At 44.8% G+C, this 17,823-nt stretch overlaps 2 protein-coding genes across 2 annotated transcripts in view; one reads left to right on the top strand and one right to left on the bottom strand.

Annotated features, from left to right (window-relative positions):
• Window positions 1-17,823, bottom strand: part of LOC308609827 (uncharacterized protein) — a gene marked incomplete at its 5' end in the record, with an annotated part of 123,908 nt that overhangs the window by 61,426 nt on the left and 44,659 nt on the right. The window contains 3 exons of the mRNA XM_081259123.1: window positions 13,363-13,489; window positions 15,373-15,418; window positions 17,515-17,565. Of these exons, the coding sequence (XP_081115249.1) occupies window positions 13,363-13,489; window positions 15,373-15,418; window positions 17,515-17,565 (224 nt within the window). The remainder of the gene's footprint in view (window positions 1-13,362; window positions 13,490-15,372; window positions 15,419-17,514; window positions 17,566-17,823) is intronic.
• On the top strand, window positions 372-6,073 carry LOC308609824 (protein FAM170A-like; the record flags this gene model as incomplete). The annotated part of the gene is made up of 3 exons (XM_081259120.1): window positions 372-539; window positions 1,338-1,922; window positions 5,960-6,073. Coding segments are annotated over 3 exons (867 nt in total), but the record flags the coding sequence as incomplete, so codon positions are not given.

The raw sequence follows: 17,823 nt of genomic DNA, 5'->3' as shown, positions 1-17,823 counted from the left end.
ACCATGTAATGAGGAAAAGTTACATGTCCCAGAATTCCTGACTTGTGAACAGAAACCATGCACACAAAGGCCACAGACACAGATAAGACACATCTGCACCGTGCTCCCCATGCCAACCCCACACTTACCACAGACTTAACTGATACACATCACTCACTCACTCTTCCCACATACTCACAGTCACCACCGAGGCCTACATTTCCAACAAGACAGTGACAGAGTAAGTACTGATTGGAATTAAATACTGGAGGATCCACTGGGAACCACACTCTCAACTGTGTGTATTCACTGCACCTGACACGTGTCACACACTCAGTAAATATTTGTGGACAGAGGACTGATGAACCCACCCTGAGCCTTTCATTCCTCCCTCAGGAATCTCGAAGTCACAAGAGGATCCCCCTCGGCTTGGATCCACTGTGGTGGCCCAAGGCTGCAGCCCAGGGCCAGGGGAGGTCTCCTCTGCCCCTAAACACTTCTCCTGTGCTTCTTCTCCGCGCAAGCTCATGTACGCCGGTAAGGGCGCGGGGCTCCTCAGGTGAGGGGGTGCTTGGCTGTGAGGCAGGAGGCACACAGATCCCAGGGAGGCTGAGAGGAAACCCAGGGTCATCAGAGGTGATGAGGGCTCTGTGGAGGAGCCTGGGCGGGATGGCTGAGCTGTTACGAGGGCGTGTATCCCAGCTGAGTCAGGGGTGGGGGGCGGGTGTGAATCCTGGTACTACCATGGTGGGGAAGTCAAGGAGCAGGGGCCGGAAAGGTCTGGACTTGAGGTGGAGGGAAGAGGGACCAGATTAAGCATCTTCAGAGAAAAATGTAGGGTTTCTCTTTGCCTTTGCTTCCAGAGAAGGACAGAGTTCTGCATCATACACCTCCAGCCTGAGAGCAGCACCATCCAGCTCAGGTCCACACAGCTCACACACACATGCGCCCTCCAGGCACAGCCCTTCTCCGTGCACACATGAACCCCAAGCTCGTGCTCCACAGTACTCTCCTCCTGCACCACAGCCCCATTCCACAAGGAATGCACCACCGATATTCCCAAACTCACACTCCTCGTCATACACGCATCCATACGCTTCCCTCACATACCACAGTCCTCACCACTGTACTCCACACCCGTGTATACAGACACCGCTCCAGTATCCCCCAACACGCAGATGAAAAGCCCACAGATGACACCAGATACACCACTGCCTCCTACGGCCAACAGACACCAAGCTCACGACATAGCTACGTCATGCAAATGTCCCTCTCTCGTCTACCACACCTGCTCCCTCAGCTTCCGGCATGGCCCATGCATGTTATTATGATTTTAATTTCCTTTTTCAGGAATCCGGAGATCACATCGAGACACTGCCCAGCCTACCGCACCCCTAGCCCAGGTTCAGGAAAAAGGGGAGACCGCTCCCCCATCACACTGTGTCTCCTCCTCACCCTCTTCACCCTGTAAGAACGATCTGCACCCAGACAAACAGGAAAGGGGCATGAAAATATACTACATGCAGGTACAAGTGAACAAGGGTGTCGCTGTCTCCTGGAAGACAAAGAAACCCTTGGAGTTGCCTGAAAAGCAGCTGAGGATAGAAGAAGTGACCCTTCCTGAGGATGCGTGCGCAGTAGGCACTTACCCCTCTGATGTGTCCACCGAAAACCTCCTGTCTGACAGTGAGCCCACTGGGGAGGACAAAGAGTATGAGGAAAGGGCAGCGCCAGGCAGCCCATCAGGGTCACCTGCCGTCGAGGAGAGACCCAGGGCCAAGACACCGGAGTGGATGGTGACCATGGAGACCGGCTTCAGGTGCATGGCCTGCTGCCGGGTCTTCCCCACCTTGGAGATCCTCCAGCAGCACGTGAAGTTTGGCATCCAGGAGGGCTTCAGCTGCCGTGTCTTTCATCTCACCATGGTCCAGCTGATGGGCAATGTGGAATCCGAGATCACCCCGAGGAGGAGGACGAGGAGGACGAGGAGGACGAGGAGGACGAGGAGGACGAGGAGGACGAGGAGGACGAGGAAGAGAAGGTAGAAGGCCCCAGCCCAAAGAGACCCCGCAGGCACGCTCTTTTCTCTCTTTTGAGTTCCAAACAGCAACTGAGATTCATGGGACACAAGATCCTGGAGACGGTGTGGCCTTGGAAGAGGTAAGGCTTGAGGCTGGCAGTCTTCTGAGCCTATGTCACGAGGGCCCAGAGGAGTCTAAGGGAAGGGGCCGCACACATGTGCTGGTTGACCTAATGGCTCTGCAGTTGCATCAAATGGGACACACCCAGCACTAACAAAGGCATTGAGCTCTGTTGACGTAAACAAGAAGGTGGAGCCTTTTCCTAGGAGTTTTCTCAGGGTCTGCACGACGGACCTCAACTCTTAGAGGACGTACTGCCAGCAGCGCCTTCTCGGCAGAGAGAGCCAGGAGTGGTCTCCAGAGAGGACAGGGGCCCTGGCAGGACCAGACCGTTGAGGTCTGAGAGCCTTGGGCCTGAGCCGAGATCTCACCCGGACCACTGGACCTAGCCTTCTGTGACAAAGGGGAATATGAAAGAGAGTCACGTGGAAATGAGGTCCCCCGAGATATGGAAATGTTCCAGAACCTTCGTTGCGTGGTAGTTGATCTGGAGCCAAGCTCACTGTGGTGTGTGTGGCTCTGAGCATTAAGGCAACGCTGGAGGGTAACCCTGACCAGCAGAGCTTGGAGTGCTTCTTGTCTCTTCCTGTTCTACCTCAGTTGTTTTATCCCTTCCAGGGAGAAGAAAGCACCCTCGGGATAGTTGGTAGTAAACCAGGGTATATCCTCCCTCAAGGGGACCCGGCCTGCCCTTCATTCAAGATGCTCTGGAAATGGGAACTGACTCATGTTATCCAATTGGCTGAGGGAGCACAACTCCCATGTTGATTCCGGTCAGACATGTTCATCAGACCTAGAGCTTTTCTCCTGATTCAAATCAAGTAGGGTATTAGTAGAGTTCCCATTTATTTCAGCCCTAGAGATAGCACATGAGCAAATAAAAAATCTTTGTGTATCAAAGCATTCTAATGAGCCCTTTCATTTTGCTGTTCATTGTGAAAAACACGCTCACTTTATCTCTGCCAATGAAGTGTTTCCACTTGACCAATGATGCCCCACGATCCCATTAGCCTCACTGAATTTAGGGAGCCCATTATGATGACATCATTTCCCTCTCATTCTTGGCCTGCAGAGAAGAGCAGCTACAGAGCATTCCAAGACTGCTAACGCTCCCCTCACCAATACGTTTCTTAAACCTCTGGCAAAGGAAGTGTCCTCTGAGCCCTCCCAGGGCACATAGGGGGTTTGGGTGAGCAGATCTTATATGATAAATCCACTCCAGTGGTCTGGCATTCCTATGCCTTTGTAAACCTTCTACAGTGGTGGTTCTCAGCTGGGGACACTTTTGGTCCCCCCTCCCAGGAAATATGTGGCAGTGTCTTGAGACTTTTATTTTATTTTATTTTTTTTTTGTGGTACGCGGGCCTCTCACTGTTGTGGCCTCTCCCGTTGTGGAGCACAAGCTCCAGACGCACAGGCTCAGTGGCCATGGCTCACGGGCCTAGCCGCTCCACGGCATGTGGGATCTTCCCGGGCCCTGGCACGAACCCATGTCCCCTGCATCGGCAGGCGGACTCTCAACCACTGCGCCACCAGGGAAGCCCCTTGAGACTTTTTTCTTTAAGGAGCTGTGTTATGAATGAGCCCCACGTGGCTGGTGCACACGGATGTATCAAGGCACTTTTTTTTTTTTTTTTTTTTGGTACGCGGGCCTCTCACTGTTGTGGCCTCTCCCGTTGCGGAGCACGGGCTCCGGACGCGCAGGCTCAGCGGCCATGGCTCACGGGCCCAGCTGCCCCGCGGCATGTGGGATCTTCCCGGACCGGGGCACAAACCCGTGTCCCCTGCATCGGCAGGCGGACTCTCAATCACTGCGCCACCAGGGAAGCCCTCAAGGCACTTTTTATTGTTACAACTAGGGTGGCAGGGAAGAGTATGTGCCACTGGCCCATCTTACATTGCACAGGACAGCTCCCAACAACAAAGAGCTATCCAGTTCAAAATGTCAGTCATGCCAACGTCAAGAAATTTTGCTACAACATACTTAGAAAGTCCTGGTATTTTGACTTTAGCCTACGCTAACTTTGGGTACAGGTTTCAGTCATTTGAGCAAACTGCTGAAGGCATTCCCAGGTAGCCAAGCTAACACGCTGAGTCTGGAATGGGTGTTGAATGCACTCGTATCAACAAATCCAGCCTAACCCAATATTACATTACTCCCACCTGCTTCAATACCTACAAACTCCACACACATTATTTCTCAGGTTTCTATTGATATAAGTTATAAAATTCCGTATTTTAGCAGATAGTGTCTCCTCATGGTCATCCTTTATACCCGGTGGGTACCCACCCCTTCCCTGCTCCCCTCCCCATTTCAAGGACTCTAGTCTGATTACTAGGTCTGGAAAAACGAGAGGTAGTGGAGGCAAGTCTTGAGGATCCACAGACCCCTGCAAGGAAACTACCTCAGAGTAGAGGCAGACTTCCTTCTAATAGCACAGCAGGCTCAACTAAGAGGTCACAGGTCAGAGGTCACAGGCCTCAGCTTTGTTGGAATCTGCCCATATATTTCCACCTCAAATTTCCAGGATTCTACTCCTTCCCACTGATGCCCTATGACATAAGAGAATCTACAAGGTTGTGAATCAATGTGTTGTCATTCAGCCACTGACTGAATTTGACTTTGGATCCCCTTAAAAAAATAAATAAATAAAAAGGAAGGAAAGAAAGATAGAAATGCTGATTATAACAAGTCCCCCAAAGTGTTGCTATGTAGCCAAGCTCAAAGCTAAGACAGAAAATCCCCAACGGTAAAAACAGATTTCGAGCTCAAGCTATCAACTGGGACTTGAAACTGAAGGCCCTACAAAGGCCAATGGAACTGGATACAAAGCTAAAGATTTAGCCTTTAGCATAGATGGGAGTCAAGGTTAGAGGAAGCCACGCACTGGGAGTGAGTTGTGAACTACTCAACACTAAGAGCAGCTCTTTCATTGAATGTGAAGAAAGAAACAGGTAGTCCCTAGTTGCTACCACTGTCTTTGAACCAAACTAAAGAACAAGGTCAACCAGAAGGGCAGATATGAGAATCAAAAAGGAAACCTCTCTGGAATCCTCACTGAACCAAGTCTAAGTTCTGCTCTACTTGTGGTCTTTCACTTACAGAGACAAACCTTTTGGGCTTACCACAGGGATCAACAGACTTTTTCTCTGAAGGGCCAGAAAGTAAATATTTTAGGTTTTGTGGGCCATCAGTGCTCGTCACAACCACTGAACACTGTCAGCACAATGGGAAACACTCAAAGATGGTAAATAAATGGATGGGCCAATAAAGAGCTTTTATGTTCCAATAAAGCTTTAAAGGCAATGAGCCAGGTTGGGCTCACAGGAGGTAGTTTTCCAGCCCTTGACTTAACTCACTAAACTACAAATTACCTTGAGAGTTGGTGGTTTGATATCTACCAAACCAAACCAAACAAGAAAGCCCTAGGATTTCTGACATCTAATGTAATGCAATTTGAGGTAGCATGGACTTTACATACACATGTGAAGGTGTGGTCTAGGAAACCAATCTTGGAAACCTGCCTCTCACATTAAATACATCTTTTGCTGAGTAAAGCCCTTTAACCAAGTAAGTGTTAAACATCAGTGAAATGACCAAGAAGTAGGAAATGGTATGCAAACCTCCTCCTTAACAACTTGTTCCCATCATTCTAGGTTTCTTCCCTATGCACATTTTTCCTTAGGGAATCGTTGATAAATTTTACCTCTAAAACTTACCTATTTCCACTCTCTATCTTCAGGATTTGCCCAATCACTGTTACTTTGTAAACAATTTAAAAAGTTTTTTGGGGGGTAAATTCCTTTTTTCCCACAGCTAATGGTTCTCTGTGTCATAGTGTCTGGAACGACCCAGCTACTTCTCCAGTCAGACCAAGCACTTGAAAGGACAAGCCGGTACCCCGAGCTATCCATCCATTCACCCAGTAAGGAAGCCTGATGAGGAGAACTAGGATGTGTACATTTCTACTGTTGGAATTAAAACAGAATATTCTGGGCTGCACGGATTTATCCTAAACTTCAAATGCATTAATTATAAATAGACCGTTACACTGACTAATATTCTGTCTCTTTGAATAACCATATACATTTTTTCTTTTTTATAACTGATTTCTACAGGTCTATTCCTTAATTTTGGCCATATATATGTATACCTCATGATGATAGGATTTCTTGCTGTGAGGGATTAATATGTTCTTAGTAATTTTTAATATTATATTTTACATTATTTTACCACCTATGTTACTATAAAAATAACAGTATTTTACTGGGAAATTGATGCTCAATGAAAAATTTAAAATATGGAAGTTAAATGTGGAAAAAATCCCTGAAAATCTTGCCACTGTTTACATAAGGGTGAATATCCCTTTACAGATGATAGGATGCATTAACACACACACATACATGTTTGATAAAGGTATGTGATGTACCTACCTAAAATACATTAAACTGTTACATGCTTCTGTCATTAAGTTTAAGCCATCATTTTAACAGACCTGTTATTACATAAGTATCTTAAAATATAAAGACATTCCTATTGAATATTTCACTTTTACAAAATTTAGTAACATTGACATGCTACTCACCTTTTCTACTTGAATTTCCTAATTATAAGGTCCTATTCTGTGATTTCTATATCAAAGGGACGCACGTTCTATGTTTTGATATGTACTCAGCAACTTCACTTTGAAAATCAATTTTTCAATCCACCGCTAGGAAAAAGTGTGCAAGTCAGTCATTGAATAAATATGTTTGATGAAATTACCAAATTTCAACAAATAATTTTTTTCTTTTTATCTCAGGCCAGAGAGGAGTAAGGAGATAGAGAACTTGACAAAAGTAATCTACTTCACACAGCCTCTTTTCTCTACTTAAGAAGTCCTGATGAAAGTAATGCTAAAACCCTTGGGAGACAATCACATCAAAACCTAGACGGAAATGTGGTGAATAAGAAACCAACGATCAGTTCATTTACTAAGAAATGTTTGTCCTCTGTCACTGTCATTAGTAACTCTTTCTGACACTTAAACCTCTGCCTTGACGTTCTTGAAAAAAGGGTCAACAGTATGCTTTCTGTATTGCAAGATGAACAATCCATTTTCAGTAAGTCTATACTGTCACAAAAGATAACCAAATTTGTACTGTATAAGGTTCACAGAATATTAGATAGACAAAGTCCAAGATAAGATCCAACTTGAAGCGAGGCTGGGGGGAGACAAATGGAGCTCATCATAACAGGACGATGCCACATTAATATTACAAATTGCAATACTGAGTGGTTTTCTAACACTTCAAATTTTTGTCTCCCTGAATTACTTTTAAGGCCAGATTTAGGTTAACTCCTCTGAATACAAATTTTTATGAAATTTTGGAGGGGATTGCAACATAATTTTCAAAAAGTTTTTCCTCATTCATTAACTGAACAAATATCGAGCACCTACAAAGTAGCTGACAATGTTCAGACTGTAGATTCAGAACAAACGTCGCTGCATTCGTGGAATTTACGTTGTAATGGGCATAAATTTTGGCATGTTCATCATACTTTTGTACAAGGCCTGCTAAAACTCACACTAAGGCTTCTCCCCTAATATTTAATAGAGGTCAAAGTTCAAACTTACTACACCACTTACCAGAGTTCTCTGCCGTGTGGCCTCCTGACTACTGGGACATGTTGAGCTATGGCTGAAACACCGACTTTAATGAAACAAATGATTTTTTTTTTCTTCTGAACTTGATGACTGGAAGAATTCACATGACACCTGAGTTGTTTCTGTCTCTGTTTTCATCATTCTATGGAACTTTTTTCGTGTGTGGGCTCTCTGATGGTCTTACCACTCCTATCACTTTTATAGGATTTATCAGCAGCATGGATTCTGTGATGAACTGTCAGATTGGAGCGCCAACTGAAGCTCTTCCCACAGGTCTCACACGTGTAAGGCTTCTCCCCCGTGTGCACTCGTTGATGGGACTGTAGCTGTGAAGGCCGACTGAAGACCTTACTGCATCTGTCACATCTGTACGGCTTCTCTCCAGTGCGGACGCTCTGATGAAGCTGAAGACTTGAGGCCTGACTGAAGTGCTTCCCACACTCCCCACACTTACATGGTTTCTCTCCTGTGTGGACCCTCTGATGCATGTCGAGGTTCAGGCTCCGCTTGAAGCCCTTCCCACACTCCTCACATTTGTATGGCTTTTCTCCAGTGTGGACTTTTTGATGGGCTTGAAGGTGTGAACTCCGACCAAAGCTCTTCCCACACTCTTCACAGTTGAATGGTTTTTCTCTGCTGTGGACTCTCTCATGGGCCAGAAGATTTCAGGCCTGCCTGAAGACTTTCCCACACTCCTCACAATTATACGGTTTCTCTCCGGTGTGGATTCTGCAATGAATTTTAAGATCTGCTCTACGACTGAATCCCTTCCCACACTCTTCACATTTGTATGGTTTCTCACCGGTATGGATCAGCTGGTGGATCTGAAGTCGTGAACTCTGATTGAAGCCCTGCCCACACTCCTCACACTTGTAAGGTTTCTCTACACTGTGGGCCTTCTGATGGATTTGAAGATATGAACTCTGACTGAAGCCCTTCCCACATACCTCACATTTATAGGGCTTCTCCCCTGGGTGGACAACCAGATGAACTTGATAATGGGAGTTCCTCCTGAAGCTCTTCCCACACTCATTACATTTGTATGGTTTCTCTCCTGTATGGACTCTTTGATGTGCCTGAAGGTTTGAACTCAGAGTAAAGCCTTTACCACACACATTACATATGTATGATTTCTCTCCAGTGTGGACTCCCTGATGGGCCTCAAGACTTGAAGGCCGACTAAAGCCTTTCCCACATTCCTCACATTTGTAGGGCTTTTCTCCTGTGTGGACCCTCTGATGAATGTATAGATTTGAGGTACAAATGAAGCCCTTCCCACACTCCTCACATTTGTACGGTTTCTCTCCCGTATGGACTCTCTGATGGGACTGAAGGTGTGAATTCCGACTGAAGCTCTTATCACATGTGTCACATTTGAATGGTTTCTCCCCAGTGTGGACTCTCTGATGGTCCTGAAGGTGAGAGGCCTGACTGAAGGCCCTCCCACACTCCTCACAATTATAAGGTTTCTCTCCCGTGTGGACTTTACAATGAATAGTAAGTGCTGACCTACGACTGAAGCCTTTCCCACATTCCCCACATTTGAATGGTTTCTCTACAGTGTGGACTTTCTGAGGAGTCTGCAGCTGTGAGCTCTGACTGAACCCCTTGCCACACTCATCACACTCACTGTGTTTTCCTCCCACGTGAACTCTCTGATGAATATGAAGAACCGAGCTGTAACGGAAGCCTTTTCCACACTCACTGCACATGAGACTTCTCTTTTGAGTGTAATTGCTGGTGAAGATCAAAGGTGGAGAGATCGGTGAAGGTTTCTTTACATTCATCACACTGGTAAGGATTTTGTCCTGTGTGAATCATAGTATTCTGATCCAGTGTTGAAACCCTCGTGCTATCTTTTCTATAATCGCTGTAGCCGTAAGATTTTTGACCCTTGTGTACTCCATGAGCATCAAGGTGATGTGAAATCCAACTGATGGTGTCAACATCCTCTTTACACTGACACAGTTTATTTTTCATGGAAATTTGCTGGTGTCTATTCTGATAATTCTGGGACTCAGCCAATGAAGTTTTCCTCCAAGAATCCTGGGCTCTCAAAGTTGCAAACCTTGGATTTCCAGTACTACTGGGATCACCTGCTTTATCATTTAATATACGGTTCTCATCTTCAGAAATTTGAATAGAGTCCTGCCCCAATCTGGCAGGGGGAATCACCTTGTTTGTGGAACTGACAACTATTTATCATGGAGTCTTGGCATCTGGTTAAGTCATTTGCAATCTGTTGCCAGATTTGCCAGCAGGAAAGCTCTTCACGTGATCCTCTGTCTTGAACGGCCCTCAACTCACTTTGATTGTTTTCTTCTATATGGACAGAGAATTCAGAGATGTGGACACGTGAAAGCTTTGTTCAAAGATTCAAGATTTTACACTTAAGACACAGTATGAGACTTTAATGAACCTCAGGATGGTTCAGCTGATCTTTCGCACGACAAATGAAGTTCTCTGGTTTATATACTAACAGAAACCAAGAGATGGTCTGTTAAACTCCCAAATACTTAGCATTAATGAAACCCATTTAAAACCAAATGACTACTCTGACATACTATTTAAATCATCTTTCAAAAATTACATGTCATTCCTACCATAACACAGTATCAATAAAGACAAGCATTTTGCTGTGCTCACAGCTTTAACAGTGCCTAGCAGTTAGTCAGGGCTCAAGAAATGCATGCACAGGTGAACTCAGTTTGATTTCTAGGATTCTCTACAATTCTGAATCCCAGGTTAAGTTTGAACCAAGTCAGAGAAGCGAAACAGCTTTTACACGTCAGGTATCAGATACAGGAAAAGGACTGGAAAGTACAGTTTTGCTTAAGTTGAAAGGCTGCACCCGAGGCGGCAGCACACCAAGGGGGTTAGTGCTGAGGAGGATATGAAAGGTGCTAAAAACCGGGACTTCCCCGGTGGCACAGTGGTTAATGATCTGCCTGCCAGTGCAGGGGACACAGGTTCGAGCCCCGGTCCGGAAAGATCCCACATGCCGCAGAGCAACTGAGCCCGTGAGCCACAACTACTGAGCCCACGTGCCACAACTACTGAAGCCCGCGTTCCTAGAGACCGTGCTCTGAAACAAGAGAAGCCACTGCAATGAGAAGCCTGCGCACCACGACGAAGAGCTGCTCCCACTCACCACAACTAGAGAAAAGCCCATATGCAGCAACGAAGACCCAATGCAACCAAAAATTAATTAATTTTAAAAAAGGGTCTAAGAATCAGTGGGGTTAAAAAAAAGCATGAAGACCTATGCACTGGATCCTTCTGAGGCATTTGTGCTGCCTAATATGTTCCTCCACTCCCCCTGCCAAGCAGGAGTCAAAATGTAGAGGCTAGGGAAGAATGCTGTCTCTTTAAAAACAGCATGGAAAATTTTTGGACACAGATACATTGGTCTTTAACAAGAATGAGTTCCAAAGTGAAGAATGGGGTTTATGAGTGAGCTGGGAATAACTTCCATAGCCTGTGATAAGTGTTGAGAAGAAACAGACTAGAAACTATTAAAGAATGATCAAAGCACCCAAGGTGACATTATCTAAAATGCCTTCTACAAGATACATACAAATGCACACACACACACACAAAATGTTTGTAGAGCTAACAAAGATCGATTTCTTATTAGTGAGGTGGGCTTTGGAGGAGGCAAATGGGACGCAGCGGGGCAAATCTTTTAAGGGAAAGGCTAACTCACCAGCTGCCTGTTTTCTGAGACCTGTTCTCCCCTGGTATAAGGGATAAGGAAACAGAAATTTCTTTCCTTCTATGGGAGGGTTACCTAAGAAGTAGACATAAGAATCCTCATTCAAAACAGTATTTCCTCCCCCAAATGAATTTGCTCTGCTACTAAGAGCTCAAGGAAAGTCACAGGGAAAGCATTTTACTCAGTTTGGTTATAATTACAGGTTCTATACATATTTTTTGTGCAAGTTGATGAGGGCCAACTTGTACAGAAAGGCAAACACACACATACACACATCATGGGCACCTGAGAAGTTAGAATTAGGCTAGGAATTCATTTGAAGACAAAAAAACATTTAGCAATATCCCTTATTCACTCGGATTTGTTCACCGCCTACTAGCTATTTTCATGGAAGGCTAATTTCTCTATCCATTAACTCATTCGTTTATTCAAGAAATATTTAAGAGTTCCTGTCATGTACCAAGACTATGCTAAGCACTGAGGCTAGTGAGCAATAAACATATAACAGACCAAATTCCTCCTGCACTCCTGGATTACCCTCCAGTGGAAGAAAGAGAGGCGAGAAACAGGTGAACAAAATGTACATGAGTGAAACGCTTAGAGACAAAACAAGGCAGGGCAGAGAGAGTAAGAAAGAGAGGACTGTATTTTCCATAGGGTGGTCAGAGGACAGCCACCTCCTCATCTTTAAGGTGACTGACTGAAAGAAGTAGAGGCCTAAAAGATTACAGGTGAAAGAGCATTCCAGGCAGAGAGAAGGACAAGGAAAAGGCTCTGTGGCAGAAGCATCCTTTGCAGGTCTGGAAAAGATAGGGTAAGAGGGAGGAGAGGTGGTGTATTCAGGGAGGTGGTGGAGAACGAACAGCAGCCCACAGAAGGCTCTAGAAGCCACTTTAAGTGGTTTTTATTCTAAGTAAAAGAAGCCACAAGAGAATTTTGAAACAAGAACATAACCTGACTTAAAGTTACAAAAGATCACTTTGCCACCTAAAGAACAAACTGTGGGAGGAGAAGGGTGGCAACAGGTGACCAGTACAAAGACTATGCAATAATCCTGGAAAGAGATTTCCAACTGGGACCAGGTGATGGACAGCACAGGGCTGGTGAGAAGCAAAACAGACAGACAGCTAACCACAGGAACTCACGACTGCTTGGTTCTCACCTAAATTTCTATCTGCGTTGCTGAATTCATCAACCAAAGCCTCTCTTCTCTTTCTATATGTTTTGTATCTCGTTTGAAGAATGAGAACATGCAAAGTCACAAGTTAACATGAACGGGCTAGAGCGAAAGTTTACTAGAAATTTGAGTTCCAACTGCATATTCAAGGTATTGAAAGCTGTGTTTTTCAAACTTTGTATCACGACCCACTGAAGAAACAGCATTTATTTCACAACCTAGATACACAGGTAGAAAAGTATACATTACTAAAACGAAGCTTGAATGACCTATATCTAACCAATGTCTCTTTTCATGAAATCTGTTCCCACTGGCTCTCACACCACTCATGCCATCGCCCAGAGTTTCTGCTGCAATGTGTTGTACTCTTCCTAAGAAACTCTGATATTTTCTATACTTTTTTATTTCATTAAAAAATCACACGTAGGGCTCAATAAATTGGCTTTATGATCCACTAATGGCAGGGAGGGAAATCTGAAAAAGAATACACAAGGTACAGCAAGATACTGTCGATTTACAGTTCTTTTACAGAATAATTGAAAAGGACCTGAAACACACTGTTTGGAAAGACCAGAGGCATCCTCTCGTGTCCCACAGGAATTGCAAAAGTCTGGTCCCCAAACTCAGGGAACCACCTCAAGAGGCCCAAAGCCTTGAAACACCAAGGTCACAAAGACACTCGCAGAGAAAGGCTGTCCTCACCCACTGAGACCAGGTTCCGGAAGTTTTCCACCATCACATCCTGGTACAGCTTCCTCTGGGCCGAGTCCAGCAGCCCCAGCTCCTCCTCTGTGAAGGCCACGGCCACGTCCTTGAAGGTCACCGCCTCCTACGACAAACACCACCACCTCAATCTTATACCCAGTGGCCAGTGGAAGAGGGGCAGCCCCGAGGAGACGAGGAGGATGGGAAGTTGCTCCGGCTCCTGTGAGGTGTGCAGACTTCCCAGCACCCCCTCCTTCCATCCTGCCAATGCCACACACTGACTTTCCTCAGCCTCACCGGACGTGCAGCTATGAAAGAGAAAGCTTTGTGTATTTACCTGGGGCTCTCAGACAACTCATAAGTAAACTCCCTAGAATTCTAACCCCTGGATCCTGAACTAAAAAGCTTTCACTGTTTAATTATTATTGCCAAGTGCCCCAGAAACAGTTACCAATGCAGTCCTGGCAGTATTTGATGGCACCTGCTTTCTCATTGAGGTGGGAACCAGCTGAGAAGGAGTGTTATCTGTGGAAACTAACCAAAAGGCCATGCCAGGTCTCTGAATGAAAACTCTCTCTTTCCCCGTTTTTGTCTTTCGCTTGAATGCAATACTCTGACTCCAGACCCTTGGTTTTCTGGGTGAGTCTGAGTTGGTTCCTCCTTTTTTCACAACCCCTATTCTTTATATTTAAAACAAAGATGAAACCAAGCACCTCTTTATACAATTGTTCTGAGCTGTCTATGCAGTGACAAGTGCTTTAAGTACCACTGGACTTTTTAAACTAAGGTCATGTATTACTCTGATTAGAAAAAAATAGAAGATGGAAAAAGAAACAAACCAGTAAATAAAATACACAAAGGGTCTGACTCAAGCATGGGGAAGACTGAATCTAACTCTGGTCGTGAGAAAACTTCTAACCATACATTATTTTTTCTGCGTGAAGCAGCAGTTTGATCCTGCTGTGCTCTGCCGTATTTGGATATTCTACCAAAAAACATCCAAGGCACCACATGGAAAACATACCTCTTAAATTCTGAATACCTAAACCTACTATGTTAAGGGCAAAAAGGGGCAATATTCTTCAGAACAGATATTTTGAGAACAAGGTTAAATCAGGAACACTGTCACTGTAGTGCTCCGAAAACAGGAGAAGTCTTTCAACTCAATGTCTGTGAATAAAGAATAGTTTAAAAAATAGGTGCAGGGCTTCCCTGGTGGCGCAGTGGTCGAGAGTCCGCCTGCCGATGCAGGGGACACGGGTTCGTGCCCCGGTCCGGGAAGATCCCACATGCCGCAGAGCAGCTGGGCCCGTGAGCCGTGGCCGCTGAGCCTGCGCCTCCGGAGCCTGTGCCCCGCAACGGGAGAGGCCACAACAGTGAGAGGCCCGCATACCGGGAAAAAAAAAAAAAAATAGGTGCCTAAGTTTGCAGGAACATGATAAAGCAATTAAAAGTGAATGTTAGCTAGTATTAAATGAAAAAAACAATTTAAAACTGTATCTATGTTATAAATACAAATACGCATCCATGAATACATATGATGAAGAGATTACAGAAATATAAAAGCAGCTAATTTGTAAGCAGGTAAGCAGTAGACTGGAAGATGTCCTTCATTTCCCTTAATTTTTCTTTTACTTGTAAAATAAAAAAATGATGAAATAAAACAAAAATTAAAACCGAAACCAATTAAATTTAACAGGAATTTTAAAAAAAGCACACATGGCACACTCAGGTCCTCATATGCTTAGACTCTCCTTGAAAGAGAAAACCCATATGGAACTATACCCAATATTTCGTAATAACCTATAAGGGAAAAGAATCTGAAAATATATGTATATATATGTATAACTGAATCACTTTGCTGTACACCTGAAATTAATACATTGTAAATCAACTATACTCCAATCAAAAAAAAAAAAGAAAAAGAAAAAAAAAAGAGGAAAACCTGTGTCCAACCTGAGTACAAAAGTGGCGTTTTTAACAGCAAGAAAGGCAAGCTCTACTCACCTGGAATGTGCTCATTTTCTCTCTCCTTCTGGGGCAGTGCAGAGTCCTAGCAAGACAGACAGGGAAAGAAGAAGTCAAACTGGAAACTGGTTTAAAGAAAAAGAAGTCACTAACCCACGTGGTGCTCATTGTGAATTACCAAGGCTCCCAGTCCTCGGGGTGGCTACAGCTGATTATGCTTGATGAGCAGAGCCCCACGCAGATACCAGATGCCCCCGTGAACCCCCTCAGTGGCTGTGTGAGGAATGACCTGCCCATTCATACACAGTGGCCCCCTCACAGTGTGCCTGCAGCTTCCACAGGGGTCATTCTTATTCTGGGTATGGTGTAAACAGAGACCATGTAAGTCAGAGTAGGTTTTGGAGTCAATAGGCATGGGCTCTGATCAGGCTACGCCATTCACTAGCAGTGTCACCCTGGGCAAATTATGCACATCCCTTCGCCTCAGTTCTGTCCTCTGCCAGTAGGGGAGAACACGGGCATCCACCTCGTGAGATCGTCATAAGGTAGGAAGCTCTGAGAACACCACTGTCAGGGTTTCTTATTTCTTAGCAACTGCGGTAAAGCAGATGATATTTTAGTTAGAAATTATCCTTAGAGATGTGATTTCTACCAACAGAAGACTGTCAGACATGTGGAGGTCATACGTTGTTGCCCTGTTATGTGAGAGTCTTTAGACTTCTGAAAATCTCTGCTTGTCTTCCTAAAGATTTTGTGACTGCAACAATAATATTTAAATTGACATGGACAACTTTTTACAAAAGGTATAAAAATACGTTAAGTTTCTTTTTAGACAGGAAGTACCCTTTTGACAATTATGCACAGAGGTAAAGAGAACTAATAAAAGCCAGGATTCTGCAACAACAATAAAAAATAGTTTGACAGTCCATACCTAATTCAAATGAAAAAAGACAGGAATCTGAATTGTAATTATATCATCATAAATATAGGAAAGTTTAAGAAATAAATGGGAGACTTCCCTGGTGGTGCAGTGGATAAGACTCCACATTCCCAATGCAGGGGGCCCGGGTTCGATCTAGTACAAAAGATGGCAATGATTCCACTCCCCAAAGCTTGGGAGAGAGACATCTTCACAACTTCTAACGACCTCCATTTTGACTCTACACTTGCTAGCTGTCTTCTGCTCAACTCAGGATTCTGAAAGGGGCCCTGACAGTTGACAATAATTAGTGGGGGAATAAAATCATTGGACTAAGTAGGGCTTTGGTGAATCCAGCTCAGTTTTATCTGTGACATCCAGCAGGGTCAATTTCCTCGGCCTCAGTTTCCAGAAAAGACCCTCTCTTGAGCTTCTCGAATTTTCACGTGCATGTGAATTACTGCGGGATCTTGTTGGAATGCAGCCTCCTGGGCCCCCTACGCAGAAATTATAAATCAGAAGGTCTCGAATGGGGCTCAAGGCTGGGCATTTCTATCCAAGTGATGCCAGTGCCGCTGGTTTGTGGACCACAATTTGAGTAGCACTGCAGTGGAACATCAGTCCCACAAAAAACAGCCTCCACTACACAGAAACATACACAAAGAGTAACCAGACAAAAAGGCACTAAAACATTAACAACTGCTATCTTTACATCCTAAAGTTATAGATAATTAAAATTTTTCTTTATGTATATATCTGCATTTTTCCATAATGATTATGCTGCTTCTATGATATACATATTATTTGAAATAAAATAAATGACCCAGTTGAGAAAACTATCTTAAAAACTCATAAAATAGCCTAAACCTTGCTCTCAAGGTCCCCACAATTAAGTCCCAACCTACTTTCATGATATGATTCTAGCCAGTACCCTATGCTCAAAGAGAATATACCAAAGGGATTAGCAAACTCAGCTGCTGGACTCAAACTGCCTGGGTCCCAACCCCAGCTCTGCCTCCTACCATCGGGGTGAGGATGGGCCAACAGGGTTGTGTTCCCTGCCCCCAGCTCCTCAGCCTTAAAGTAGAGAAAACAGCAGTACCAATTCACAGAGCCACTGCCTGATGGAAATGTGGTCATGTGCATAAAGCTTTTAGAATGGAAATTAGTGACCAAGGCTCAGTTATCATCGTTACCCATGTCCCATACGTTCTACAATTTATAGGAATATCTTAAGTAGAAGAATGCCAAGTCCTACTCACGTGGGGCTCTGTTGCCTCTTCCTCCGTGCAGTGCTTTTTGAGAAGCCAGGGCTGGGGAAGGAAAGGAGACTGTGAAATACCAGGGCTGTTGTTTCCATCCCCACTAATTCATACCGCACCCCCTTCCGCCCCCGTACCAGCTAGAAGTCCTCTCCTTCCAAAACAGGCCAGGAGTCCAGGACAATTCAGCTTCCTGGGCTCACAGAATCCCGCTGCGAAATGGGTGCCTCCCGAATTAGCGTAGTATTAATACCAACAACGTATCAGGCAGTTGTAGACCTTTTACTTGTGCTATCTCGTTTCTTCTCA

This window comes from Mesoplodon bidens (assembly GCF_964165515.1).
Source record: "Mesoplodon bidens genome assembly, contig: HAP1_SCAFFOLD_608, whole genome shotgun sequence".
NCBI classification, from domain to species: Eukaryota; Metazoa; Chordata; class Mammalia; order Artiodactyla; family Ziphiidae; genus Mesoplodon; species Mesoplodon bidens.
Note: the sequence above shows the minus strand (reverse complement) of the source record. Positions and strands in the feature narration are given on the sequence as shown.